This window comes from Passer domesticus, chromosome 4, assembly GCF_036417665.1.
Source record: "Passer domesticus isolate bPasDom1 chromosome 4, bPasDom1.hap1, whole genome shotgun sequence".
Lineage (NCBI taxonomy): Eukaryota > Metazoa > Chordata > Aves > Passeriformes > Passeridae > Passer > Passer domesticus.
Genome location: NC_087477.1, coordinates 14,790,229 through 14,815,965, shown reverse-complemented (window position 1 = coordinate 14,815,965; position 25,737 = coordinate 14,790,229). Strand labels below are relative to the sequence as shown.

Here is a 25,737-nt window from a genome sequence, read left to right as displayed (position 1 = left end):
TGGGTTAAAAAAAACCAACCAAACAAAACAAAATCTTATGGTGGGCTTTTAAAAATACATGTCAGTTGATACTTAACTCTTTCTTTGATTGAATGCAGTAAACCTTTTTCATAGTTGAAATTGTAAGAGTTAAAGGATCAAAGGTTGGGCTCAGTGTGTGAGGAAAACAACAGCTTTTAAGGAGTTCCATCTGTCAGTGGGAATCAATCCCACTGTCCCTTTACTGTCACATTACACTTGGGAAGTGTTTTGCTGTAACTAAGTGTGGTTCTTCTGTCCAACAGCAGTGAGTGGAAGAGCATCTGCAATGTCAAACACTCCTACCCACAGCATTGCAACCTCAGTGTCCCAACCTCAGACTCCGACTCCGAGTCCCATCATTTCTCCTTCAGCCATGCTGCCCATCTACCCTGCTATAGACATCGATGCCCAGGTGAGCCTGCCACTCTCACAGATGCTCAAAGCTGTTTTTTCCTGCATCCTCAATAATTCAGTGGTGGCAAACAGCTCTGCTGTGTAATGGATTGGGGTCTGGGGACTGGATTTGCTGCTTTTAGAAAGCCAGAGCGACACCCCCGAGAGTCACAACCCACTTTCCTCTGTGCTCTTGCCGAATAAAAAAAAGGTCTCTGAATGACTAAACACTTGTAGTTGTTATTCCTTTGTTGTCAGTGGGATTGTGAGAAACAGCAGAGTTGCCTACTGACAGAAATGAAATGTTTTCTGGCCTGGTATCCTAAGACAAAAATAAGCCTTAAAGCATTGCACACAGAGTTTTTGGTTGTGCTTCCAAGTTACTGGCCAGAGATCATGGATGTATGAAAGTCTTGAAACTAATAATTGCTGTGATTTTTTTTTTTTCAAGCTCTCATTTCCACTAAGGGAGAGGCTTTTCTGTATAAAAATAATTGTTAAAAGGGCAGCTTCATGTTGACTTGGAGCTAGCTGGCCATGAGCAAAAAGCATGCATATACTGACCAGCATATATCTATGCACCTCTGGGCTATACATAACATGATTGGGCAGCACAGAGTCAAGGAAAGGCATGAGATCATCACAGAGAAAAGGAGAGAAGCCTCTGGAAAATCAGCCCTTGCTGTTTAGTTGCTTGTGGCATTTGGCTTGGACTGTGCTGTGATAAAGCCTTTGGTTGAACTGGAGTGCTAAGAATTAAAGAGAGAATTCTTACCTTCATTGTACCATCCAAGGGTCACAGTCAAGCAGTGGTAAAGAAGTTAATTAGGTTAGCATAGCACAGATGAGAGCTCAGCTCTTGAAGAATCTTAGTTCTTGTCAGGATTTCTTCTTAAACCTCCCAGCAGAGCTGCCTTGAGAGGTAGAGTCCTGTCATGAACTTGCACACAACTGTTAAGGGGGAATCCATAAACATGCCCTTAGCTTATAGAATCTTTTTCCTTTGGCATGGGTACACTTATGTTTTGGCTATAAGAGGGGCTGTACATGAAAAAGCAAGTATTTATCTTGTGTGTATGTCTGTTTGGTTTAGACTGAGAGTAACCATGACACAGCCTTGACACTGGCTTGTGCTGGTGGCCATGAAGAACTGGTACAAACCCTGCTGGAGAGAGGAGCTAACATTGAGCACAGGGACAAGAAAGGTGGGTATCTCACCATGGCAGTATGAACCCTGTCTGCTTTGCCAGTGTGTGCCACTAAATAAACCCCCAGTAAGCCTAGACTTCATGTGACACCTTCAGGCTTGCTCTTCTGGTGCTGTAACTCGTGTCATGTTTTCTGTTGCAGGGTTTACTCCGCTTATTTTGGCTGCTACAGCCGGCCATGTGGGTGTTGTGGAAATCTTACTGGATAACGGAGCTGATATTGAAGCCCAATCTGAGAGAACCAAGGACACTCCCTTGTCTTTGGCTTGTTCAGGAGGGAGGCAAGAGGTGAAGTAAACCTTAAATCTTGAGAAGCAGTGTGTCAATGACATATTGTGTCAGCACAGTACAAGAATCTTCCAGAAAAGACACAGTCACACAGGATGCGTGTTCAAAAAACGTGCAAAGAGCTTCACATTTTGCAATTTACACATTACAACATGTCTCATATAGACTGCTTTTTCTCTTTTGATAACTGGACTGGTGCTGTGCAGGTGTCCTCGTGAATGCAGTCGTTAGTGCCCCATTATGGGACTTCTACCAGCATTCATTTAATATCTACATCTAATTATGCTATCATGAGTATTCTTGCTGCAAATCAGGATTTAAACACAAATGGGTTCCATATATGAGCCTTATCATAGTTTTTGGGGGAAAAAATGGGAAAAGGCTGGGCTTTGGGCAGCAGAGATGATGTCAGAACACCTTCCTGCCCAAATTTTGGGTTTGTCAGTGTGTTTGTTCTGTGATTTCATAGGAAAACATTCTGATTGAGAATTGTGCAGGTCTGAGCTAAACTTTTTTAATGCTTAAACCTGAAAGTGAAGCAAGTTTAACACTGCACTGGAAGAGACACCATAGGTTTTCACCTTAGTTTACACTGTGATTTTAAGTTGCTGGACAGTTCAGTTTCTGGTCAAGTTTCCTCTCCTCTGCAGGAGAGGACAAAAAGCAGGAGTACTCTGTACACCATATTGAAACTGAATCTCTGGGTCTGGCAGGCTTTAAAGATGGCTGAAACCATCATGGGGATACCTGTTTTTTCTTATTCTGCTGTTGAATTTGGTACACTCACGAGCAGCCATGATAGATTTTTTTTAAAGGGAAGTTTTAGAGTGGCTTTGAGATCACAGGTGTGGCCTCATCTGGTCATGAGGGCAAGGAGTGTAGCAAAGCAACTGATCAAAGCGGCTTTCTTACCACTGACATCTTCCAACAGAACATTTAGGTCTAAAAAGCATTTGTCTTGGCTAGATTTACAAGTCTGGGAGAAAACCAGATGTTATTTGTTGAAACACTGCAGGTGGTGGAGTTGCTGCTAGCTCGAGGGGCAAACAAGGAGCACAGGAATGTGTCTGATTACACACCTTTGAGCCTCGCCGCCTCAGGTGGCTACGTGAACATTATCAAGATTCTGCTGAATGCTGGGGCAGAAATCAATTCCAGGCAAGTTCCCTTTACAGCCCTTATCTCCTGTGCTTGGTTGTGAGTTACGTGAGGAAAGTGTGTGTGTTTTCCCTGCATGGTTTTCTCTCTGTGTGTGCATTTGTGCCATGCTTTTGCATCCATTGGGAGGTAGAAAACAGCTCAGGTGTGAGCTGCACAGGTACAAGGAAGGGGCCAAGGGCAAGCGGTAAGTTATAAGCACACCTCACAAGAGATGCCCTCAATTTGAAGCCATCAAAAAGGAAAAGTGTAGTCTCTAAGTAGAAACAATTGTCCTGAACCATGCTGCTGTGGAGAACCTTTTGTAGGTTCACTAGAAGTTGGTATGCAGCTGATTTTTCTGTCTTGTGTAAGTACTTTGCCTTCATTAGTTTATTATAGTCACATTTCTGAAATTACCATTAAAACAGTTTTCCTTCTTTTTTTCTTCTCTTTCAGAACTGGTAGCAAATTGGGCATTTCTCCCTTGATGCTGGCAGCCATGAATGGGCACACTGCTGCTGTCAAGCTGTTACTGGACATGGGCTCCGATATAAATGCCCAGATCGAGACCAACAGGAATACAGCTCTGACTCTGGCCTGTTTCCAAGGAAGAAATGAGGTGGTCAGCCTGCTGCTTGATAGAAAAGCTAACGTGGAACACAGAGCCAAGGTAAAGAGCAAACAGCTGGAGGGGTCTCCAGAAGGAGATGACTTGTAAGTCATTGTGGCTGTGTTGTTGCCTGATTTCCTTGCCTTTGTGGAAGTCAACTTGTCTAGTTCAGTTCTCTAGTCCAGTTAACTGAACTGAACCAGATACCACATAGAAAAAAAAATGGCTGCATTTAAGGGCTGAGATTTTGGTGGTAGCAAACCTCATCAAAAAATATGTTTCTTCAAGAAAGCGTTGACTCATCCTGAGGCACTTACAAGTGTAAGGACAGTAACCCATTGTGTTTGTGAGTCAGATAAACACTGTGTCTCAGGTAAGCCACTCCCTGTGCTGATGGTTTCTCTCTCCTGCTTGCTCCTCCCAGACTGGTCTCACACCGTTAATGGAAGCAGCTTCTGGGGGATACGCAGAAGTGGGCAGGGTCCTGCTGGACAAAGGTGCCGATGTCAACGCTCCCCCAGTACCTTCATCCAGAGACACAGCTTTAACCATTGCAGCAGACAAAGGGCACTACAAGTTCTGTGAGCTCCTCATCAGCAGGTACGATGTTGGCAAGTGAGCAGCTTACAGGAAAAGGTGGCTGTGTTTAAGGTTCATTTTCCCAATATACAATAATATTTCCAAATAGCCAGTAAAGGGTCAGGAAACAGGAAAGGTTCTGTGTGTCTGTTGACTTCTGTCACATAATTTCATTTATCCCAAGGACTCAAATCAAGTTCTTCTTGGGGCAGAGTGCTTCCTTTTGCCTAAATGCAGGGTTTTGATGGAGTGTGTTTGGTTTTGTAGGGGAGCTCACATCGATGTGCGGAACAAGAAGGGGAATACTCCACTGTGGCTGGCAGCAAATGGGGGGCATCTTGATGTTGTCCAGCTGCTGGTCCAGGCTGGAGCTGATGTGGATGCAGCTGATAACAGGAAAATAACTCCTCTCATGGCAGCCTTCCGCAAGGTAGATTGTGAAGTTGAGCTTGGCTCTTAGCTAGGATTGTCCTGCTCATCCCTCCCAAGCTGTTAGAAGTAGAACATACTGACAGAGGCTACATATTTAATAATATCTCAGTTAATTTGAGTACTTGGCATTGAATCTTCAGAAACAGATACATGCGTCACCTGTGTAATATCTGTGTTCAATTCTAATTGCAATTTGTTTTATAGGCAGTGTAGTGAGTCTGGTTCTGGTGTGTGTGAGGGGTGAAATTTGCAGTGTGTTTCTGTGTGATAGAACTAGGGGGAAATAGGATTGGTTCCTTATGCAAGAGAAGGTGAGGACTTCGGTCAAAAAAATGCAGTTTAGGCTGATTTGAGTCTACAGATGATTTCTGTTAGTAAGGGAGTATAGTTGAGGTGTTGGAGTACTGGAAAAAATTGCAGATGACTGCAGAAGCCTGTAGCTCTTAAGCTGTTAGAGATGGGCATCTGAAAACTGCCCCAAAAAAGGCAGAAGTTTGTGCAAGTACTTCTGGAGTAAGGGCAACCTGACCAGAGGTTATGACTTACCTTCTCTGGTGGCAAAAATGTGCAGAAATGTGCCTCACTAGTTCAGAAGGTGAGAAGGATCTCAAAAAAAAGTGTTGAGAGCTTCATGTGGTGAGGAGCTGCAAATAAATATTTTTCAAGGAGTGCTGGGGCTGAAGTGTTTCTCAGTGAGCCAGAGGCAGCTGGTCTGACAGAAATTGTTGTCCTTGGAATTTGTTTGGCAGGGTCATGTGAAAGTGGTGCGTTACCTGGTGAAAGAGGTGAACCAGTTCCCATCAGACTCGGAGTGCATGAGATACATAGCAACCATCACTGATAAGGTAAGGTGGGGACAAGGAAGCACTTGGGGAGGGGCAGTGTTGTGTCTCAGCCTTAGAGACAGTGATATGGCATCTCTTCAGCTCATTGGCCACCAGCTTTTGGCCAGAGCATGAGTCCCATTGGGATTTTTGAGGGAAAACGGCAGGAAATGAGAACACGTGGCACTTTGTTCTCAACATTCTTTGTAATTTCAGGAGATGCTGAAGAAGTGCCACCTGTGCATGGAGTCAATTGTTCAAGCCAAAGATAGACAGGCTGCAGAAGCCAATAAAAATGCAAGCATTCTGCTAGAGGAACTGGACTTGGAGAAGGCAAGTGGAAAGAGTTGCATCTGGGAATATTTGTCTCTTAAAATTCCAGTTTCACCTTCCTTCAAGATGATAAGGTCGGTAAAAGTAGTTATTGGGGTATAGGAGTGTGTGTAATCACTATAACTGGAGTGTCCAGAGCGCAGAGCATCTTGCTGTTCAGGTAATCTTTGGACTTTGCTATTATTCAGAGACATTGGATCAGGAAATGCCAATGTAACTATTTCCTCTGTACGGAAAGAAGGATTTCTGAATATGGTTTGTCAAAAAAACTGTGTGGCATTTTCTAGTCATACTCATGGATTTTAGGTCTAAACCAAATTTTATGTCCTAAATATTAAAGAAAACTAATTTACTAAAAACCATAGTATTGTAGTAGAAATAAAACATAAAATCAAAGGAAATAAAAAGCATTTGGATTTCTTGAAAGGCATCTTGTAATGCTGTTCCATGTGCTTGACTTGTAGCTAAGGGAAGAAAGTAGGAGACTGGCTCTGGCTGCCAAAAGAGAGAAGAGAAAAGAGAAAAGGAGGAAGAAAAAAGAAGAACAAAGGCGAAAACTAGAAGAAATAGAAGCAAAAAATAAAGAGAATTTCGAACTTCAAGCTGCTCAGGAGAAGGAGAAGTTAAAAGCTGAAGGTGATTACTGCATTTATTCCAAGAAAAGAATGAAATTCGGTGTGAGCTGATATGATATCTGTAATAGATTTATGGATGTCTCATAGTCAAGGGTTTTGTGTCTTTCTTGGAGCTTTGCAAAAAAGTTAGTCCTAAAGTTTTTTGATAGGACAGGTGTGACTTAGAAAGCAAAACACCCGGGCTTCCTCAAGCCAGCTAAGTTACTCCTGCTTTTTCTTTCCTCTTCTCCCAGATGATCCAGAGGTCCCAATGGAGCCTCCCAGTGCTACCACCACCACCACCATAGGTATATCTGCAACCTGGACAACGTTGGCAGGCTCTCATGGGAAGAGGAATAACACCATCACCACAACGAGCTCCAAGAGGAAAAACAGGAAAAACAAAGTAACCCCCGATAATGTTCAGATTATATTTGATGACCAGCTTCCCATTTCCTATAGCCAACCAGAGAAGGTGAACGGGGAATCCAAGAGCAGCAGCACTAGCGAGAGTGGTGACAGTGACAATATGAGGATCTCCAGCTGCAGTGATGAGAGCAGCAATAGCAACAGCAGCCACAAGAGTGACAATCATTCCTCCACAGCTGTCACTAACACACAGAGCAACAAAAAGCAACCGTCGGTGCTTGTCACTTGCCCAAAGGATGAGAGGAAAGCAGTGCCTGGCAAGTCATCCATCAAGTGAGTTCCTATGACCATGCATGCCAAGTGCAAGTCATCCTTTTTTTCTCCCCCACGTAATGACAGCATTTAATTCCTTTTGCAGGTTGTCTGAAGTTATTAATGAAGTGACGAGTAATTCCTTGTCTACTTGCACGAAATCTGCTCCTTCTCCCCTTTCTTCTCCAAATGGAAAGCTAACCATTGCTAGTCCTAAACGTGGTCAGAAAAGGGAAGAAGGTTGGAAGGAAGTTGTGAGAAGGTAAGCAGAGTAATTCCCCTCATTCCCTTTGATGTTGTCCTTTGTGTAGCCTTCCTTGGAGTTAGTGAATTACCTTCTTAGTGGGTTTGAGATCTCACAAAGCTGCTGCTGCGTAGTTTGAAACAGAAAATACAGTGTTCTTTTGACCAGCCTGCCCACAGCTTCTTGCCATGGAAGTTTTTCCTATTTAATATTGATTATTTTTTGTGTAGATCCAAGAAGGTTTCTGTCCCATCAACTGTGATTTCCAGAGTTATTGGCAGAGGAGGATGTAACATCAACGCGATCCGGGAGTGCACGGGAGCGCATATAGACATTGACAAACAGAAGGATAAAACTGGAGACCGAATCATCACAATTAGGTGGGTGAGCAGGATCCTGCATTGGCTCCGTCCTGTGGATATTTTCTCCTTGTAGAATGTCGGTCTGCCTAGGAAAATTAAAAGCTTGATCTGGTCGTTCCTTGGAAGATCCCTTGAAAGCAGGGGAGATGGATGGGATTGGAAACAGAGTACAATCACCAGCAGGTACAAAAGACAGCTTGTGAGATGAGGTGAAACATAAATTGTGGGATTCTGCGTTTGGGCCTGTTAATTCATGGTGAAATATGAAAGAATAGTTAGGGAAGCAAATATTTTATCCATTTGAGTTTTTTGGAGTTTGGAGTATTCAACTTGAACTTCTTGAGTAATCGTCGGCAGCAGGACTGTTCCAAGCTCAGTTTTTGAATAGAGAATTATTTTCAGTTTTTGAATAGAGTTATTTTCCTGTTTGTGTTAGGGTGATAGCAGATAGCCCTCCTGTGTGGGAGGGCTTTGGCTATAACGTGTGTAAATGCTTTAGATGCACTTTCCCTGTCCTTCCTTTTTGTAGGGGTGGCACAGAATCAACCAGACAGGCCACGCAGTTGATCAATGCTCTGATTAAGGATCCAGACAAGGAAATCGATGAACTTATTCCAAAGAACCGTTTGAAAAGTTCAACTGTAAACTCCAAGATAGGGTCCTCGACACCTGCCACCACTACAGCTGCTAACAATTCTCTCGTGGGCATCAAAGTGACCACCGTAGCTGCTTCGTCGACATCTCAGACCGCCTCCGCGCTCGCCGTGCCTGCAATCTCCTCAGCCTCCACTCACAAAAGCATTAAGAACCCCGTGAACAACGTGCGGCCCGGCTTCCAGGTTTCTCTCCCGCTGGCATATCCTCCTCCGCAGTTTGCACACGCGCTCCTCGCCGCTCAGACGTTCCAGCAGATCCGTCCGCCGCGGCTGCCCATGACACACTTCGGAGGTACCTTCCCACCAGCCCAGTCCACGTGGGGCCCGTTTCCCGTCAGGCCGCTGAGCCCCGCCCGAGCTACGAACTCGCCGAAACCTCACATGGTGCCTCGCCACAACAGCCAGAGCAGCAGCGGTTCTCAGGTGAATTCAGCAAGCTCTTTGACGACGAGTCCCACGGCAACGACCACTTCGGTGGCTTCTACTGTGCCTGGATCTTCGGCGAGCGGCAACCCGAGCTCCCCTTCGGTCCGGAGGCAGCTGTTTGTCACGGTGGTGAAGACGTCCAACGCCACCACCACCACCGTGACCACCACGGCGAGCAACACGAGCACGGCGCCCACCAACACCACGTATCCGACTCCTACTGCCAAAGAACACTACCCCGCATCTTCCCCCTCATCTCCCTCTCCTCCCGCGCAGCCGGCGGGCGTCTCCAGGAGCAGTCCTCCCGACTGCACCGCAGCCTCTCCCAACAAAGGTGCGCCTCCGTCTGAGCCGGACGCAGGGAGCCCACCTGCCGTGGATGCGGGCGGCTCGACCAGCAGCAGGCAGCCCAATCCTGGGACCAGCAGCTCCTCCGTGCATCCTGCTCATCAGCAGCCCCCGGGAGCTCCTCTGCCAGAGGCCAGGCCCCCTCTCCAGCAACCTCAGGTTCCTGCACCAGATCCTCGCATGGTTGTGCCTCCAAATTTAGCGGCGACGAGCTCATCCGCTCCAGCGGTAGGCGCGAGCAATGCTCCCATGACCTACCCCGTGTCCCAGCCGGCCATGGGGTCTGCTCAGCCCGCAGCCAAGATGGAAACCCCAGCCATCAGACCGCCTGTCCACGGGACCGGCAGCGTCCCCAAGAACCCAGCTCCTGTGCAAAACTCCTCCGTCGCAGTCCTCAACGTTAACCACATCAAACGGCCCCACAGCGTTCCTTCTTCAGTGCAGCTTCCTTCTACCTTAAGTACACAAAGTGCTTCTCAGAATTCGGCCCACCCGGCGAGCAAGCCCATGGGGAACAACTTCAGTGCTACCCTGCCCTTTGGGCCCTTTAGTACGTTGTTCGAGAACAGCCCCACGTCCGCTCATGCCTTCTGGGGTGGGTCCGTCGTGTCCTCTCAGACAACACCGGAATCCATGCTCTCAGCTAAGTCCTCATTTTTGCCAAATTCAGATCCGTTACATCAGTCTGACACTTCCAAAGCCCCAGGTTTTAGGCCACCGTTGCAGAGGCCAGCTCCAAGTCCCTCAGGTAAGCCTCTGCTTGTGTCCATTCCATAATAATACGGTTTATTCTTGTGTTTTTTAAGCCAAGTGGAGTTCATTTTAAGTGCTCTGTCAAATGTAGTAGCTGTTTGGCAGCTGCTGAGCTTGGTAAAATAGGGATTTTTAGCTGAGATGATAAAACACTCTTATTTCCACCTCCCTTCCCTACCGGATAGTGACTGTTCCAGTTTGTGATACCTTGTCCTGAGGCTGCAGGAAAATGTGCAGCATCTTCCAAGGGCTAGGGTGGTAAAAAAGTGGCGTTTTAATATGAATTTGTAGCTTAAAGGAGGTGTGTTCTCTTAATTACTAAATTTGATTCATAAAATGTAATTTCCTTGACTGCCTGCATTTTTTAGTGAGATGTTTTGCGTTCTGCCCAAAACAAAGGCCAAGGGGTTGTCACAGAACCTGTTATGTGGCTTCCAGAAAGTACATAGATGGTTTGGACCATCTCTGCCTGTTTTTGTAGGGCCACTGAGGTGCTAATGGATTGAGAGTTAAAACAACACTTTCTTTCCTATTTTGTGAATATGATGGTGTTGAGTTTTTTCATCTTGACATACTAGTCAGCATTTTGTGTGCCCCTAAGATAGACAAATACATAAGTCTTAGGATCCCTAAGATTTTATTTTTCCCTTTCTTTGTTGAAGTACACATGAAGGGAGCAGTAATTGTTGTATTTTGAGTATCTTTGCTAATTGGTGGCATTTGATGTTAAGGAAATAAGAATCATCCTTGATTTAGGTGTACAGCACAACTGCCACATGCTGAGTAGACTTGCAGAGTGTGAAGCTTAATGCTCCAGTTTCCTTTGGAAAATTGTGACACACGTCCCCAAAGATGGACTGGATAAAAGCTTTCCTTTCTCTTTCCATGATACCGGCAACCTCTTGCTGGAGTGTTGGAGATGTGGGAGTCACTTGTGCCCTTTTTCTCTCGTAGGTATTGTCAGTATGGATTCTCCCTATGCTTCTGTAACACCTTCTTCGACACACCTGGGGACCTTTGCCTCGAACCTGTCGGGAGGGCAGATCTACGCGCCCGGGACGCCGCTGGGCGGAGCGCCTGCAGCTGCTAATTTTAACAGACAGCATTTTTCCCCTCTTAGTTTATTGCCTCCATGTTCATCAGCATCAAATGGTGAGTTCTGGTCAGCAGGGAGCTGCTGAGAAGCTGCTGTATAAATAAAGTTGTCCGGCAGAACTGCGTGAGGAGTTCCAAGAGAAAATCCTGAGGGCAGGTTCTGGTACCTTCCTCTACCTTTGGCCCCTGCAGTTAGGAGTTTTTTGGACAAATAAACTGTGGAGTGCTGGCTTATTTAGGGAACGTGTTAATCTGTTTCATTGACAAAAACAATGGCAAAAAAGCCTCAGGAAACAAACCTAAAAGAAGAAGAAAAAACAAACCCAGCAAAGACATGGGTTTGTGTGGGCTTATTTCAGCTCTGGTTTAGGATATAATCCTCCACTCTTCTGTTGCTGATGGACAGTGATGCTTAGTTAAGGTTTTGTGGTGTGTGTCCTCCAGTGGCTGAGCTACCAGAGTGTGATAAGCATTTTATATGAGGGGCTAAATCAGTGGTGAATATCTCTGTGATCTGGAAATGATCCTGAGGTGGATGAATGTGGCATTAACTAGCTCCTCATTGTCAGTTGTTGGTTTGTGTGATCTGGCTGCCGTCACCAAGTGCTCCTGTTGTTCTCCTTGCAGAATCTCCTGCTCAGTCCGTGTCCTCTGGAGTACGAGCACCCTCTCCCACCCCTTCAGCAGTGTCCTTGGGATCAGAAAAACCCAGTAACGTTTCTCAGGACAGAAAAGTTCCTGTTCCCATTGGGACTGAACGGTCTGCACGCATTAGACAAACTGGAACGTCTACTCCTTCTGTAATTGGGAGCAACTTGGCTGCTCCTGTGGGACACAGTGGGATCTGGTCCTTCGAAGGTATAGGTGGCAGTCAAGGTATGTGGTGTTCATAGGTGCACTTGAGTTGATCACACCATTGTGTTTGCCAAACTTGTCTTCAGCACGGGAGCATGCAGAAGTGAGTGCCTGAAAACGCAGACATGTTCTTTGCAGAGGGTTTGGAACAAGGAGTTCTCGTAGCCTTCCTGTCCACTTAATTGTTTGAACAAGGTTTCTGAAACCCTCAGGGGTTCTGAAATGTCCTGGCTGTGAAGATTAGGTACTCCCAAGTAGGAGCAGGAAAAATAAAAACAGGCCTTCCAGGCATGAACACAGTGAGGATCATTGAATTGAGGAGGAGGGGAAATTAAGGTGTCACAAGATAACTGTCTGGAGTTTCTTGCTGACAGAGAGGTTGTTTGTATGGTAGGAGTTAATATTTGATTTGTAGCTAAGGTAGAACTTTTTGTGCTGAGGATGGTGCTTTTATAAAGTGATAAAACTCCACATTAGGGGTTCCTTTATTCTTTTCAACCTTCTTCTAGCACAAGGCTCTTGGCTCTCCTGGATTCACATAAAATTTAGTACTTCATAGTCTTTAACAATTTCAGTTAGTGATCCTACAGCTTTTCTTACCAAACTTGTCAGGAGTCTTGGATGCACTTTCTGGGAGACTGATCAGCTTTTCCACATTGATTGAGGTTGTTTGTGGGGAGTTGTCTTTTTAATTTCTTCAGCATTTTTTTGCTTGGGATGGGGGCTATGAATATTGAGACTGTGTTGAATTGGACCTCTGGATGTCCTGTCAGCCTTCTGCACAAAATGGGCTTTGCCATGAGTTCTGCCCATATTGCTCAGGGCTTTATCCAGTCTGCTCTGGAAAACCCTGCAAGGATTGGAAATGCTCCACTGTTCAGAGCAATCTGTTCTGCTCCCTGACTGAGTCCACCCAGCTGAAGGTTTTAACTGACTGGCTGTGCTGGAATTTCTCCCCAAATACAAACCCTTTTTTTACTTCACTAGTGGTCTTTTCCCAGATAAAGCTTTAGAAATTCACTATTTGTTTGCATTGTGTGGCTGTAAAAGTTGTCCTTTGTGCCTGTTTTGGCTTTTGGGATGCTGCTTTCTTTCTGCTTTGGTCGATGACTTCAACATTTTGATTTTCAGTTCACACTGGGATTGGCTCTTCTCTACTTGAGTACTGGGGAGCCTCAGAAATGCTTCTGTTGCCCTTCTCCAAATAATTTTTTTTTCGTGTTTTGTTTTGAAAATTGGATTTTTGAATGTCTGGGGTTTGAACTGTAGCACCAATACCAAGCTGCCTCTGATGAATTCACAGAATCAGGACACGAGCCCATAGCTGCAGCAGGTCATTCTCTGGTTTTGGTTTGCTTGAATACTTCTGTGTCCCTTAGAATATGAAGTAATTCATGGGGAATGGTAGTGAAGTAGAGCAGATAGTCTTCATAGTGTACATACCGTTTCCACAGCACCAAAGGCACGAGGAATTGAGGTTTTTGGAGGAGGGAGAGTTAGCCCAAATTCCAGCTTTGCTGTTGAAATGGAGGAAAGTTGCAGGGGCAGTGCTCTGGTTGCAGGTAACCATCCCAAACTCGTGGCAGTGGCTCAGGGTTGGTGGCACTCGTGGTGTTGTCCTTCCATCCATCCCTCCACGTGTGCTGTGTGCTCCGGAGGGGAGGCGTGGGCGGGGCCAAGCGATGCGGGCGGGGAGCCGCGGGTGACGCCGTGTCTCTGTGCTGGCAGATAAAGTGGACTGGTGTCACAGTGGCATGGGCAGCCACATGATCCACAGGCCCATGTCTGACCCAGGCGTCTTCTCGCACCAAGCCATGGAGAGAGACAGCACGGGAATCGTAGCGCCTTCCGGTACATTCCATCAGCCCGTCCCTGCAGGATACATGGACTTCCCAAAAGTCGGGGTAATGACCTCCTTGGCCCCCCTGTGCAGCGGGAATCCCCTCTTGTCCTTCTGTCCGTGCAGTGGCATTCCTGGAAGCGTCCTGACTGTTCTTTTCCTTCCCCTCAGGGAATGCCTTTTTCTGTGTATGGGAACGCCATAATTCCTCCCGTAGCCCCCATCACAGATGGTACTGGAGGCCCCATCTTTAACGGGCCTCATGCTGCTGACCCATCTTGGAACTCGCTGATAAAGATGGTTTCAAATTCCACAGAAAACAACGGGCCTCAGACGGTAATTGCTCTGATGTTTTGCACTGTGTATTTAACTGGAAATGTGTCGTGACTCCTGTCTGTGCAGTTAGGCATTTGGGAAAAGAAATCTTGGGGCAAAATGTCATAGGAAAAGCCAGTTTATGTGCTCGTAGTTAAGCTTTCTTTTCCCAATGAGGGAACACAGCAACAGGGCTGCTGCTGGGCTCTGTAGTTGAGGATTTTGTGACTGTGTTAGAGCATCCCAAGGAAGGGAGTTAGTAGCTCTTTGCTGCTCTGATCTTGCCTGGCTTGTCCACTCAATATAATTTAGGCAGGGGGATTAATTCCCTTAAACCTGTTGTTCGTACTCAGGAACTAATACTATAATGGAACATCAGTAGCTCTGCGATTATTTTTTATTGGACAGTGATCCCTGGTACACTGTTACCAAAGAAAGATGTTTCTGAGCTTAATTTGTTTGGGAATGATGCAAGCTGTGGGGAGCAGCTCCCAGCCCTGGTAGACCATAGGTGCGAGGGAGAGGGGGTTTGCCCACAGTTCAGCTACTGCTGTGAGGTGGCTTCTTGTCCCTGCAGGGTGATTTCTGGTTTCATGACAAACTTTGTCCCCCAAAGAAAGCTTCACTGGGTTAGACCTGGGATTCCCCAGAAGTGAAGGTCTTAGGGGAAAATAATGTGGCAGGAATCAAGTTCTTGTTTGTCTAAATTCAAGATCAAGAAGAGAGCACGCACATCCCGTGCTCTGGGCATGGAGGGATTTGGGAGCTGGGCTGGGAAATCATTTGCTGCACAGCCAGAGCCCTGTGAATTGTGCTGGACAGGAAAATCCATGAGCCCTGCAGCGTGCTCTGGGCCGTGCCATCCTGGAGCACGATGCTAAGGCGGGTTTCTCTTGCAGGTGTGGACTGGAACCTGGACACCTCACATGAACAGTGTGCATATGAACCAACTGGGCTGAGTGGGATCAACGTGCTGGCCTTGAGATTCCTTTTTTTGCAGAGGAAACCACAATTGGCAGAAACAGTTTATGTGCTCCCAGATCATTCTACTGATGTGCTTGACTGAAGTGTGTAGGCTTTTTGCAGAAGAACTTACTAACTGACCTTTTTCTGTGAACATTGTGACCGCCCATTCCCCACCATCATATGTTTCAACTTAGTTAGACTTTCTTCTTTCCTTTCCTCCTTTTTTTTTTTTTTGACATAACTTTCTGTTGAAGCTGTTCTTTGGCTGGTTGGTTTTAGTACTGTAAACTGCTTCTGAGCAAACACAGAAATTTAGCAAAATTATGTAAACTTGATCCTGAAGTTTTAGAATGGCAAATAAATGTACAATTGTTTACATAACAAATGGCTAAGCAGAAAGTAAATTTCAATATGTCAGTTATAGAGGCTCTACTTTATGTAGACTTAAATTAATGTGAGATATGTACCTTCATATTCAGAAATCTGGATGTTTCCTTCATACATTAAACTATTAATAAGCATAACTTTTCTACTTGTGTAATTTAAGTAAGTTATAAAAACACCCCAGGCATTATTAAATTAATGTTTGACATTTGAGGAGAGCTTCCCTGCTGAAGGCTCGAGAGGCAGGTCTCTTCCAGAATCAGGCCCATGAAGGTTTGTTCGGAAGAGTCCAAGTGGGAATTCCCATGTACATTGTCGGGAGCTGTCACCTGTGGGCAGAGGTAGCAGGAGATGGAGGGTGGGTCCTGTGAGGCCAGGCTGGGTGAGCAGTGACACAGTTCCAGTCAGGATCCCTGTACAGTTCCCTTACAGAGCACTTAAAGGAGATCTACATCTCAGATTTAAAAGAAGTATTACTTGGTTTTATTGTGGTTCCTCCTTTGAAAACCACGCAAACACCTCAGCTGGCCATAGAAACTACTGCCTTTTAACTGTTGTGATATTTGAGGTGTCCTCAAACTTTTTGCATACCCAAGGCCATATACCTGCCTTTAGGTGCTGCTCTGAATAAAAGCAAATTCCTTTTTCCAGCAGTCTGATCTCCCGAAATACATCCTGTCAAGAGCTGGTGGTAGCAAAATGGATCCCAAAGCGGGGAACTGCTCAGAAGAAGGTTTGAAACTCCATCTCACAGCTTATCAGGGTGTGGGTGAGCACCCTTCCCCTCTGCTGCTGCAGTCATTTGCTGCAGGCTTCAGTGCTGTTTAGGGTTACTAATTATTAATCCTACTGAGACATAGTGCTCAGTGTTCATTAGCACCATGAATTCCAGAGTATTGTGTTGATCTGACAGTTTAATCCATGCCTGGGGCAGTAACAGCCCTGATGCCACCACTGTGGCAGTGGGCTGGGCACGGGAGATCCTGGGTGGGGGGAATGGGAGCATTTTTATTCCCAGATACTTCCCCCCGATGTAAAGTTTTTTATTTGTCCAGTAAACCAAGGAATGTACTCCTTTGGAAGCGGGCAGGTGCTGTTTGTTTGGGAAAAGGGAGCAGAACGAGGGTTATGATGAACAGGGAGAGGAAGAGAGTGCAGTGTATGGTCTGAGGGGCATTTTGACCTCTCCTTGCCACAGAAGGGCTAAGGAGACAGGTCAGAACCTGGCTGGGCAGCAGAACGCTGCCAGTGTGGAATGATAAAGCACTTGGTAATGATGAATTACTCCAGAATATCATCTTCAGGCCTGAGGGAGTTGGGGCCGTCCAGCCTGGAGAAGGGAAGGTTGTGTGCGTTCCTCACAGCAGCCCTCCAGTACCTGAAGGGGCCCAAGAGGCACTCCTTGCCAGGAACTCCAGAGATATGACAACAAGTAACGGGTACAAATGGAAAAAGGGGGAATTTAGGCTAGCTGCTGGGAGGAAATATTTACTGTTAAGAGGGGTGAGACAGTGACCCAAAGCCGGTCTGGACAACACTCCCAGGGGATGCCCGGTGTAGGGCCTGGTGTCGGACTCCGTGGTCCTCGTGGTTCCTTTCCAACTCGGCGCGCTCTGTGATGTGGCGGGCGGTGTCCCTGCCCGTAGCAGGAGGGCGCTGGCACCGTTCCCAGCCCCGTGCAGCCAGGTTCCGACACATGGCGCCGTGAGGCGCTGCCCTTCCCCTGCCCTCAGCCGCCATGGCGGCCGCGGGGCGGCGCGCCGCGGTGGCGCGCGGGGCGGCGCATGCGCCCCGGCGGCGGCAGCCCCTGGGCATGTGGCGGCTGGCGCGGGCGGGCGCGCGGGCCCCGCCGGCCCTGGCGGCGGCGGCGGCGGGAGCGGGGCCGGGCGGGCACGGCGGCACCGAGGGCTGGTACGAGTGGGCGGCGCGGTCCGCGCCCGTGCACTGGGCCGAGGGCGGGCTGGCGGCGCTGCAGGAGGCCACCGGGCTGCCCTGCTGGGCCGCCATCGCCGGCGGGGCCGCCTTGCTGCGCACCGCCGTGACCCTGCCGCTGGCCGCGCAGCAGGGGCGGCTGCTCGCCAAGGTGGGAGCGCTGAGGGGCTCTGAGGGAAGGGCCGGGCCGGGGCTGAGGGGCCGCGGAACGGGCATCGCAGTTCTGTATTGCAGCGGGTTTGAGGGTTTTCTGAGGAATTTCGTTACTTTTTGTGCTTTGGTTGGTTGCAGAGGTTTGTTGTGCTCTCGTGAAGTGGGGTCTCTTATGCTGTGGTGGTGGCTTTGTTCACTGCCGAGTTGTGTCCTCATGGCCTTTATTTTATTACTCTTCATTTTAGCTCTGTGTGTGTGTGTGTATATATATATATATGTATATATATAATTTATATATTTTATCGTATATAATTTATATATTTTATCATATGTGTATATAATTATATTTATCATATATAATTTATATGTTTTATCATATATGTATATAATTTAAATATTTTATCATATATATAATTTCTATATTTTATCATGTAAAATGCAATTTACTTATATATTACAGTATGCTGTAAACAGTACATTCTATTAAGTGCGTTTTCTATTACATGTTTATATTTGTATGTTACTGTTTTTGTAATTGTCTTTTTTTTTTTTTTAACACTGAGGTGCTGTTAAAGCTGGGTCTTTGTAAGTGGAGTAGCTAATTGCAAGTCCTGCATGCAGGCAAAAAGATGCTTGTTTCAAATTGCCCTGATTTCAGCTGTGATAGAAATCGCTTTCTTCCTTAAAAAGTGTAAAATTTAAGAAGATGAAAATTCTGTCTGCATTTCACGCAGTAGCAAGAGACTATCTTTGATTGTTACTGTAATTACCTGTCACTGTTACCTTCGTGTGGTTATTTTGTTTAAAGATGAAAGGTGTTCACTGATGTTGAACAAGGCCTTAACAAGATGCCTTGTCCCTCACAGGCGTTTCCTACCCCTAGGGGTGTTAAATTACAGTGGCAATTGAGATGTTTGATGCCTGTGCTGGTATTAAATCACAGAAGAGTAATTAATATGTGTAATACCCATAGAGGTATTAAATTATAGGGTGGCAATGTGTATGAATTACTGTACATTATTAATAAGTATTAATTCCTGTACAGATGTTAAATTCTGCAGTGATAATTAATAAGTTAATGCTCTTTCAGGTGTTGAGTTACCAGGGATAACTAAAACAGAGGTGAGGAGAGGAAGCGATTGTTACCTGCTGCTGTGCCCAACCAGTTCTCCTTTTCTTTAGCTAGCTGGAAAACCTGCAGCCTGAGATCAAGGAGCTTGCCCAGTGCCTTCGCCATGAAGTTTCAGTGCGTGGAAAGCAGCTGGGCTGGTCTGAAAAAGTGGCCAGGTACGAGGGGCATTGTCCACACCTGCTGAATCCATTCCGGAGTGGGATGTGCCAGGAAGGAAGATCCCACAAACAGCATTTTTGCAGCAATATTCTGCCATTGCCCACAACTTAGATTTTTGTTCCCCACCTATGATTTATTTGTTTGTCCTGTTCCCATTCAGACGTTGTCCATTCCAAAGCTCAGACTTGTGCTTTCCTTTCCGAAAGGTCCCACTTCGCCAGGAACATGCGGAGGATCGTCACGGAGCTGTACATCCGGGACAACTGCCACCCCTTCAAAGCCACCCTGCTGCTGTGGGTGCAGGTGCCCATGTGGGTGTGCGTGTCCCTGGCTCTGCGCAACTGCAGCGTTGGTGCCCTGGGCTCTGCAGGTGGGGGAAAGGGATTTCTGGAGGGATTTTGGGGTCAGAAAAGGGCGTTGTCCCACAAATAGGTGCTGCTCTCACTGCTTGTCTGCTTGCTGCCTTCACAGGCACCTTAAAGGTGGTTAAAGGACAGAGTGTCCCGAGCTCAGTGTACAAGCTGATACAAAAACCAGTCAGCTACTAAGGTTTTAAACCTCATATAGTTTAAACTTAATTAATTAATATAAATATTTGAAATTAGTTTCAAACTTAATGTGGTCTGACAGTCCTGTTTAGGAAGTCATATTACACATGCCACACCACGCTCACTGTTAATCTGTATTTTTTTCTCCTTCCATGTGAAATACTGTAGGCAAGGTAAATGTGTGAGGGTCCCTTAAATTAAAAAAAAAATTATATACTGGTTTTTTTAGACAAAAGTTTATAGTTCGCTCTTTTAAGCAAAAATGTGGCTAATTATATAGCTACTAAGAAAAACACAATTTCTTCAAAACCAGGAAGTAAGCACTGTAGGTTACTGCATTCTTATTTTCCTCATTGACTTGTAAAATATTTGAGATGGAAGTATTTTTTATTGCAGATTTACCTGGCTGTGCTGAGCTAAGCCAAGTCTCACCTTGTATCTCTCTCACTTTTCATGCTTGTATAGGTAGCAGAGTGTTAAAACCAAGGATTTCTGCTGTAGTCGTACTTACCATGTGGATAAAACATACCTAGAAACTTGGGTCTGTGATGTAACACTGGTACAGTTCTGGCTCACTTGAGGCAGCAAATCATACTGAATTCTGTGTTTTCTTCAATTTTCTTTCCTGTAGTGCAAGAGCAGTTTTCCTCGGGAGGAGCACTGTGGTTCACAGACCTCACGGCACCTGATTCCACGTGGATTTTGCCAGTGTCCCTGGGGCTGGTGAATTTGCTGGTGGTGGAGGTACGTCGTTGGGATAAACCAACACAAAGGTGGCTGCAGATGATCACTGCTTTAAATGCACTGGGCAGAAGTGAAACACAATCTGTTTGCTCTGTGTATTTTAATGTGTGGGTAGCTCTGTTCAGAGACCTCCAGGTCAGATGGGACACGTCTCAGATCTACCTGAGCTTCAGTAATATTTAGTCTTTACTACAGTTCCTTTTAGAATGCTGCTCTAATGAGATTTCTGGATGTTGATCCTCAGTTTCAGAAAGAGCTGGTTTATAACCGTGCGTTTCTCCCCTTTCAGATCTTTGCTTCCCAAACAAAAATGCCAGTTTCGCGGATCCGGAAGATTGTCACGAACTTCTTCCGCACGGTGTCCGTGGTGATGATCCCTATTGCTGCCACAGTGCCCTCTGTAAGTACCCAGGTGACCCCTGGGATGTCACCCGTGCCTGGGCTCTTCTGGTGCTTAAAGGAGAGCCCAAAGGCCTCACGTGTTTCATGTTTCCACTGCTGCGTGCTTAAGAAAAGTCAGATGTTCTGTCTATGTGTGTGTTTAAATCTCGTTGCTTTGGGATATTTTTATTCAATGAGGAAGACTTTCCACACTTGAAAGGTGTTCATGTCCTTCATGTAGCCTGAAAAAGGAGAGGAAAGCTTTGTTTAAAGACCTATAGGCAAATGTTTGTTCACTGGAAACCAGTGTAGTTCTTCAATTAGGAAATTTTCCACATCTTTTTTCAAACACTTGTCATTTTTACCAGGTTTTCTACTGCAGAGTGTTCGTAGCAAAAACAAAGTGTCTGGTTGTTTGGCTCAGTTATAGTTTCAAATACCGAAGTTTAATGTGAATTAATTTAAGAACTGTCAAGCCTCAGTGTAGATGGCACTTTTCCCCAGAAGGGTTCAGAGCCAGACAGCTGCATTTCACACATGGAAGCCATTATTAATGCAGATGAGAGCAGGAGGAGTGGTTTAGGTGAGTTGTTTTTCTCAGTCCCTGGGAGTGGCCCACAGCAGTGGTTCGGGAGGAGCGGTGCTGTCCTTGCCTGCAGGGAGCTGACCTGTGTTGTGTCCTTGCAGTCCATGGCGCTGTACTGGCTGTCCTCGAGCCTCGTGGGCCTGTCCCACAACCTCCTGCTGCGCTCTCCCGCCTTCCGCCGCCTGTGCCGCATCCCCCGCACCGCGTCCGACTCGGACACGCCCTACAGGGACATGGTGGCTGCCGTGGCCACCAGGTACAGCCTGAGGAGACAGCGCCACTGAGCTCCAGGAAGGGCTGCCTCGGGGGTGAGGTGCTGCTGGTTTAGTCACATGTACTTATCTGCTGTATATTTATTTTCCAAATAAAATGCTGGCTGGCCACGAGGAAGGATTGGTTGGCAAAAATGTGTCTTTACTGGGAAGCTTTGTTTCAAGGGTGGTCTTTCTGCAGTTGCTATAGTCCAGAAATCCAGATTTGTCTCCTGTTTGTCTCCCGAATTGTTATAAGGAATTGGGCAGGTGAGTATGGTTGTGTTCGAGGTCTCAGGAAGAGGGAAGAGATTAGAATCTTTACTCCATGTTTCACAAGGTTGATTTGTTATATTATGATATTATATTAAAATGCTGTACTAAAACTATACTAAAAAGAATAGAAAGAAAGGATTCATCAGAAGGCTGGAAGGGAAAGGAATGGAATGATAATAAAATCTTGTGACTGCTCACAGCCTTGACACAGGTGGCTGTCATTGGTCATCAAGTGAAAACAATTTCACATGCTGGGGTTAAGCAGTTCTTCAAATCACATTCCAAAGCAGCAAAACATGGAGAAGCTGAAGCTTCCCAGCTTCTCAGGAGAAAAGATCCTGACAAAAGGATTTTTCATAAAATATGTCTGTGACAGGTGAGTGTTAAATAAAGCTATGACTCATATACAGTGCCTCTCTTTCACCCTAAGTCCTAAAGGTTTGGGGGTTTTTTGGGTTTTTTTTTTGTTAGAATGATCAGGAATTAATGATTAACTTTTTAAAAGATTCCAAGCTACTACTGTGATGTAAACTAACAAAAATTCGGAAGCAGAAATTTTTAATGCAGACTTGGAAGCATTTATTTGAATTGTTGTCATAGCCTAGTGGAACTTTACTCAGGTAGGGCTGAGATACACTTTCTGACTAAAACCAGCAGTTTAGAAGAAAAAGTGCAGATGTCATTGGACTAATAACACTGCACTTTACCTGTGGGGATGTTTCACTGAGGTCTGAGAACATCAGTGATAGAGTTATGCCTGGGTGCTGCCAGGATGTTTTTATACCAAAAAACTCCCAAAACAGGTGTGAAACTGAAGGTGAAGCAGCCAAAAGCATCTCATCTAATGCTGTCTTAACAATTCAAAATCCACAGATAAGGATACCAGAAGGTATGTGATAAAGCCATTTCCAGGTGTCCATTACAGGTAAGATCATGTTCTAGATGTTTAAAGGGTCTCCCGGGTTTCTCTGAATGAATATCATTTTGTCTCAGGTGAAGGTGTTGGGAAAAGATTGTGCAAAGGGGAGTGAATTTTTCTCTGGGAAGCTGATGGTAGAGGGAGCTGGTGCTCCATGCAGTGCTGATGGAAGCTGCCTCTCCTTCCTCAGCAGCCTCACCTGAGAGGGGCTCACATTCCCAGCCTGGGAACAGGGGAGGCTGGCAACAGCAATGTCACGTGTGCAGTAGAAAAATAAAATCATATTTCTTGGGAAACAGGACTGTGAAACTGGTCACTGAAAAAAATGCCTCACAGCTATGTCAAAACCCCATATGTTCATTGCAGGACACTGGCTTTGTTAGATTTGCAGTTCTCCATTTATTTATGTTTATTTTACACCCTTTTGACCTTATAAAATGACACCCAAGACCTTCCAGTGTGAGTTAAAAGAGATGAAGTTAAGTGTGTTTGGTGTTGGATTTGTCACAGCATTATTTTAGGCCTGGAAGAGGGTTGTTGGAACACTGCTTGTACTTAGGAGGGAGCCTAAGCTTGAGGAACTGCAGTCAGGCAAGTACAAGTTCCCTGAATGGGCTCTGTTCAGAAGTGCTGAAATATCCTGGCTGGATAATACGTGTTTCATCCTCTGTCGTGAAGATGCAGTCTGAATTTGGAGAACAGGGCTGTGATGCTTGTTATCTTTGGTGGTTGTGCCCTGCAAAAAGACACTGTTTACACAAAAGCTTCCCTCTGTTAGTAATGACTGTTCCAGTACATTGTCTGGCCTAATATCCTTGTCTCAGTGTTTGATGCTGTTTCTGGGGAAGAGGATGAGAGCTTTGCTGTTTGCCTTTTTATGGTAACGCAATTATTTTGTTGTCAGTCCATGCTGATGACACAAAGATGGAGCAAAGATACATATAATGGTGTGTGTCAGGTCAAATGAGTCCTTGACTGTGGAAGGGCCAAGGGAGCTTTCTGGAGAAGAAGTCAGAAAAAACCTGCTGCTGTGTTCTCTGAGAAACCTGACTGAAGGGTCTTAAAAAAGCCTGTACAATATTCTTTGTGAATGACCCTTTATTAATTAAGTAATGTCATCTATAGCTCTGGCTTAACTGTGTCTCCACCTCTCCTATTTGTTTCCTGTTCTGGCTTTGCTGAAAGCAAAGAAATTGTAAGTAAATGAGCAAAACCCAGTAGTGATAAAATAATTGTTGTTTTAGGAAGGAGGGCAGTTCCCTCCTAACTTCCTGTGATTATTAAGCAGAGACACTATAGGTGAGGTGAGCTGGCCCCTGTCCCATTCAGGAATGAGATGTCAGTATGATCCAACACCTTTTCCAGGCTGGTGGAGGTGATGCTGCTGTCTGCCAGAGAATTTGACAACTTCCCAGTCCACCTGGTTGTTCTTTGGGGTTGTTTTAGTGGGGAATCCGAGCTCCTCATCCAAAGTGCAGTTACTAGGATGGATTCCTTGAAGTGAAAGGATTTTTTTTCCCAGACTGAGTGTCACTTTTGGCACGATTCCATGGTTTCTGGAAAGTATAAAAGCGTCGGAGTCCTGTTGGGTGCACTGCTGTACACACGGGGGTGCTCCAGCTCCTGTCAGCTGCGGGGCTGCCGGGTTCCAAAATCCAGGACAGGCAGGTAAGCATTAGACTTAAACTTTTTCCCTCCTGTGTCTTTTCATCTTGGTGCTGTTTCAGAGCTTAATCAGGCTGCCCTTCACAGTGTACACTTCTTTTCCACCTCGCTGCCATGCCCCTTTGAAGTAACCCAGTGTTCAGCACTGCTGAGTTGAAAATAATGGAGAGAACTGCCTTGCTGCTCCCTCTTTGTGGCCGGGGATGCCAAAGGGAAGCAGGATTGTTGTGTCAGAACAATCCCTGGCTGTCTTTGCAAAGCCCTCCGTGGGTGCAGCCATGTGGCCAGCTGCCAGCAGGACTCCTTTTTTCACTTGGTATTATTAACCTACCTATGTTTAATTAATCTGACTGATTTCTAGTGGTAAATAAGGTATTCTTCATTCCTTTGAAGCTCAGCATAGTGCTAAAAGCAACAGCAGCTGCTGCTTTCCTGAGTGAGTTGTTCTGTTCTATTTCCTGAGTTTCAGGGATCACAAAAAAATTGGGAATGAGGGATCAGTGCTTCACATCAATGGCACCTTTATGATTTTGATCCATTTTTGCTGCACAAAACTGTCTTGTTACAGGCTCTGAGTTTGGGTAGGGATGTTTAAAGAAGCCTGTGTAAATTAGGGTCATCATTAAGATGAGTGCACACATCCCTATATTCCTTTATTTAAGGAGTTGAGCTTTGTGGATTCATTTGTCAAGGTAACTATTCATAATTTGATTGCCTTAATTAACTTTGCAGTTGGAGTAATATCAAATAACTTTTTTTTTGGCCTGTTTTACTTAATATAAACCCCCACTTTTGTTTGAAAGCAGAGGAGACCACTACTGCCTTATTTGTAAGGATTTGGCTTCTGGAGGAAATCTTCCAGCTCCCAGAATCCCTGGTGCTCAAATCCCTCATGGAAATAAGGGGTATGGTGCTGTGTGCTCTGAGGCTTAATATTACCTGGCCTTTTCAGGCCTGGAGAGAGGTAGGGAAGGCATTTCCCTGTGCCAAGTACCCCTACTTTCCTGCAAGGAAGTCACACTCCTGTATTCACACTCGGCTGTAGAAAGGTGGTTTTGGTACTTGCTGCTGAGAACAGAGGAGAATCTGGGATGCTGTCACAAGCTTAACTTTGGCTTTACGAGTCCCAGGCTCAAACGTGTGAAATGGAGGGGACAGAGAGGCTGGAAAGCCACTTGGAATGTCAATGGCTACCACAGAGGCTGTAAGGGGAAGAATGTTAATTGGAAACAAATGCCAGCCTTCAACACCATCCATTCCTGAGGACAAGGGCCCTGTGCATTCAGGAGTTTGGGCCTGAGCATGTTTACCTGAGTTTTCTGGGGAGCTGTTGGTCAGTTCCAGAGGGGGTGGAATGCCAACCCATGGTGAGTGATGGATCCTTGGAAGTACAAGAGGGCAAGAAGGTCTGTGACTTGCAGTTAAAATGTGCTCTTGGCAGGCAAGTAAAGTGAGCCAAGAAGTGCTTTTTCACTCTGGTGTATTAAGATGACTTGAGATGGACCAGAAATCTTCAGGCAGGGACGTGGTAAGTTTTGAAATACTTAAACTTGAGCAGGGCAGATCATCTGCTTGGCTTTTGTCCTGCTTCCTATTTGGGGGCTGTGATGGACTCCCATTTGTC

General features: G+C 45.8%; 2 protein-coding genes across 9 annotated transcripts in view; both read left to right on the top strand.

Annotated features, from left to right (window-relative positions):
- ANKRD17 (ankyrin repeat domain 17) overlaps window positions 1-15,507 on the top strand; it is a 68,384-nt gene extending 52,877 nt beyond the window's left edge. For 3 of the 5 annotated variants that reach the window (XM_064416269.1, XM_064416265.1, XM_064416267.1), the window contains 19 exons: window positions 285-433; window positions 1,508-1,619; window positions 1,765-1,910; window positions 2,926-3,068; window positions 3,507-3,720; window positions 4,085-4,260; window positions 4,507-4,669; window positions 5,421-5,516; window positions 5,712-5,828; window positions 6,293-6,464; window positions 6,697-7,144; window positions 7,230-7,385; window positions 7,598-7,747; window positions 8,259-9,907; window positions 10,867-11,064; window positions 11,635-11,883; window positions 13,591-13,766; window positions 13,874-14,038; window positions 14,917-15,507. In XM_064416269.1, the coding sequence (XP_064272339.1) occupies window positions 285-433; window positions 1,508-1,619; window positions 1,765-1,910; window positions 2,926-3,068; window positions 3,507-3,720; window positions 4,085-4,260; window positions 4,507-4,669; window positions 5,421-5,516; window positions 5,712-5,828; window positions 6,293-6,464; window positions 6,697-7,144; window positions 7,230-7,385; window positions 7,598-7,747; window positions 8,259-9,907; window positions 10,867-11,064; window positions 11,635-11,883; window positions 13,591-13,766; window positions 13,874-14,038; window positions 14,917-14,976 (4,739 nt within the window). In that variant the 3' untranslated portion in view covers window positions 14,977-15,507. The remainder of the gene's footprint in view (window positions 1-284; window positions 434-1,507; window positions 1,620-1,764; window positions 1,911-2,925; window positions 3,069-3,506; window positions 3,721-4,084; window positions 4,261-4,506; window positions 4,670-5,420; window positions 5,517-5,711; window positions 5,829-6,292; window positions 6,465-6,696; window positions 7,145-7,229; window positions 7,386-7,597; window positions 7,748-8,258; window positions 9,908-10,866; window positions 11,065-11,634; window positions 11,884-13,590; window positions 13,767-13,873; window positions 14,039-14,916) is intronic. The other 2 variants (XM_064416270.1, XM_064416266.1) reach the window with 1 other exon arrangement.
- Window positions 15,508-17,090: 1,583 nt separating this feature from the next.
- On the top strand, window positions 17,091-21,395 carry LOC135298565 (cytochrome c oxidase assembly protein COX18, mitochondrial). Of its 4 annotated transcripts, none has more exons than XM_064416282.1 (6): window positions 17,091-17,450; window positions 18,639-18,739; window positions 18,950-19,113; window positions 19,923-20,035; window positions 20,325-20,435; window positions 21,104-21,395. In XM_064416282.1, the coding sequence occupies exons 1-6, from the start codon at window positions 17,106-17,108 to the stop codon at window positions 21,284-21,286; spliced, it is 1,017 nt and encodes a 338-aa protein (XP_064272352.1). In that variant the 5' UTR covers window positions 17,091-17,105; the 3' UTR covers window positions 21,287-21,395. The 4 variants fall into 4 exon arrangements, with proteins under 4 accessions (XP_064272352.1, XP_064272355.1, XP_064272353.1 ...); XM_064416285.1 differs by having other exon boundaries at window positions 17,159-17,278; window positions 18,635-18,739; XM_064416283.1 differs by lacking the exon at window positions 21,104-21,395 and adding an exon at window positions 20,785-20,904 and having other exon boundaries at window positions 17,171-17,450.
- The last annotated feature ends 4,342 nt before the right edge of the window (window positions 21,396-25,737 follow it).

Excerpts from the sequence above, each read along its gene's own strand:
- LOC135298565 (XM_064416282.1), top strand. The coding sequence starts at position 17,106 with ATGGCGGCCGCGGGGCGGCGCGCCGCGGTGGCGCGCGGGGCGGCGCAT. Across the intron at positions 18,740-18,949 it reads TGGTCTGAAAAAGTGGCCAG|GTCCCACTTCGCCAGGAACA; the intron begins GTACGAGGGGCA and ends CCTTTCCGAAAG. Across the intron at positions 20,436-21,103 it reads TTGCTGCCACAGTGCCCTCT|TCCATGGCGCTGTACTGGCT; the intron begins GTAAGTACCCAG and ends GTGTCCTTGCAG.